This window comes from Choloepus didactylus, chromosome X (assembly GCF_015220235.1).
Source record: "Choloepus didactylus isolate mChoDid1 chromosome X, mChoDid1.pri, whole genome shotgun sequence".
In the NCBI taxonomy this organism is placed as follows: Eukaryota; Metazoa; Chordata; class Mammalia; order Pilosa; family Megalonychidae; genus Choloepus; species Choloepus didactylus.
The window spans coordinates 49,517,914-49,519,280 of NC_051334.1; the positions used below are offsets into that span (position 1 = coordinate 49,517,914).

The 1,367-nt window shown below is 51.5% G+C and overlaps 1 protein-coding gene across 1 annotated transcript; it reads left to right on the forward strand.

Annotated features, from left to right (window-relative positions):
• The first annotated feature begins 308 nt into the window (after window positions 1–308).
• On the forward strand, window positions 309–926 carry LOC119522127 (SREBP regulating gene protein-like). Its single transcript, XM_037820799.1, has one exon. It carries the CDS (start codon window positions 309–311, stop codon window positions 924–926), a length of 618 nt encoding a protein of 205 aa, XP_037676727.1.
• The last annotated feature ends 441 nt before the right edge of the window (window positions 927–1,367 follow it).

Below are 1,367 nucleotides of genomic sequence, written 5' to 3' on the forward strand. Positions count from 1 at the left end.
ATAATTTCAAGTGCCTAGGGTGAATTTTGGTGCAGTGACCCTCACAGCAGTCTGGGATAATGACCCAGACAACCCACTCTCAGCTGCGATAGCCTCATCCTTAGAATGACGATAAACCACTTTTGTCCTGTAGTCATAGGACTACAGAGAGGGTGAAGTAAGATAGGGTACATCAAAGTGCTGTGGAAAGAAGGGACTGAGGCCACGGGTCGCGGGGCCGGCTGAGGCTAGTGGCAATGGAGCTGTGGGGCACGTAGGGGCTGTGCCACCTGGGCCCCAGGCCTGCTGCGCCCTGCGCCCGCACCAGGATGGTGAAACTAGCAGCCTTGGTGTGGCACCAGCTTCTGCGGAGGAGGTGGATGCTCGCCCTGGTCTTCAGGCTCTCGCTTGTCTACTTCCTCACCAGCACCTTCAAGCAGGAGGAGACGGCAGTGAGCGATCGGAATCTCCTCCAGGTTCAGGACCATGATCAGCCCATCCCCTGGAAAGTGCAGTTTAACCTAGGCAATAGCAGTCGACCAGGTAATCAGTGCCGTAACTCCATTCAAGGGAAGCACCTCATCATGGATGAACTAGGATACGTTTGTAAAAGGAAGGATTTGCTGGTGAATGGCTGCCATCATGTCAACATGCCTAGCACAAAGGAATACTGCTGCGATGGCTGCTTGTCCAATGGCTGCTGCAGCGCCTATGAGTACTGCGTCTCCTGCTGCCTGCAGCCCAGCAAGCAACTTCTCCTGGAACGCTTCCTCAACGGGGCAGCCATGACATTCCAGAACCTCTTCATGGCAGTGCAAGATCACTTTGAATTGTGTTTGGCTAAATGCAGGACTTCATCCCAGAGCGTCCAGTATGAGAAAACCTATAGGGATCCTATAGCAAGGTATTGCTACGGCGAGAGCCCTCCCAAGATGTTCCCTGTGTGATGGGTGCAGAAGACTTAAAGCGTGGGCGGGAAGCAACCCTGCTGAAGAACTGCCAGCCTGAAGCCAGACTTCAGCATTCAAACCTAGTGCATTGGTCAGAGGACAAAGGCATTGTGGGAAAATACTTCTTGTGTTGTTCTCTTTGGCTTCACTCATTGCCTGGACCTTACCAGATGGAACTGTTCTTTAAAGCAACACGGAAACTCCAGCCATTCACATTCGCAAAAGACAGAACTGCAGGCTGAGCCTGGGGTGGTGTTGACATTCTTGGATGGCTCTACCAGTGTTCCTGTGAGGGAGCTGTGACTTGTGTTCCCCACTTGTCGGGGGTCAATTTTTACTTATGGTTCTGATCTGGGCCCTTTTGCCATAAAATTATTTATTGGATATCTTTGGAGTAGTGGGAAAGTGATAATGTTTTGTGTAGGAAAATGCCTTGCC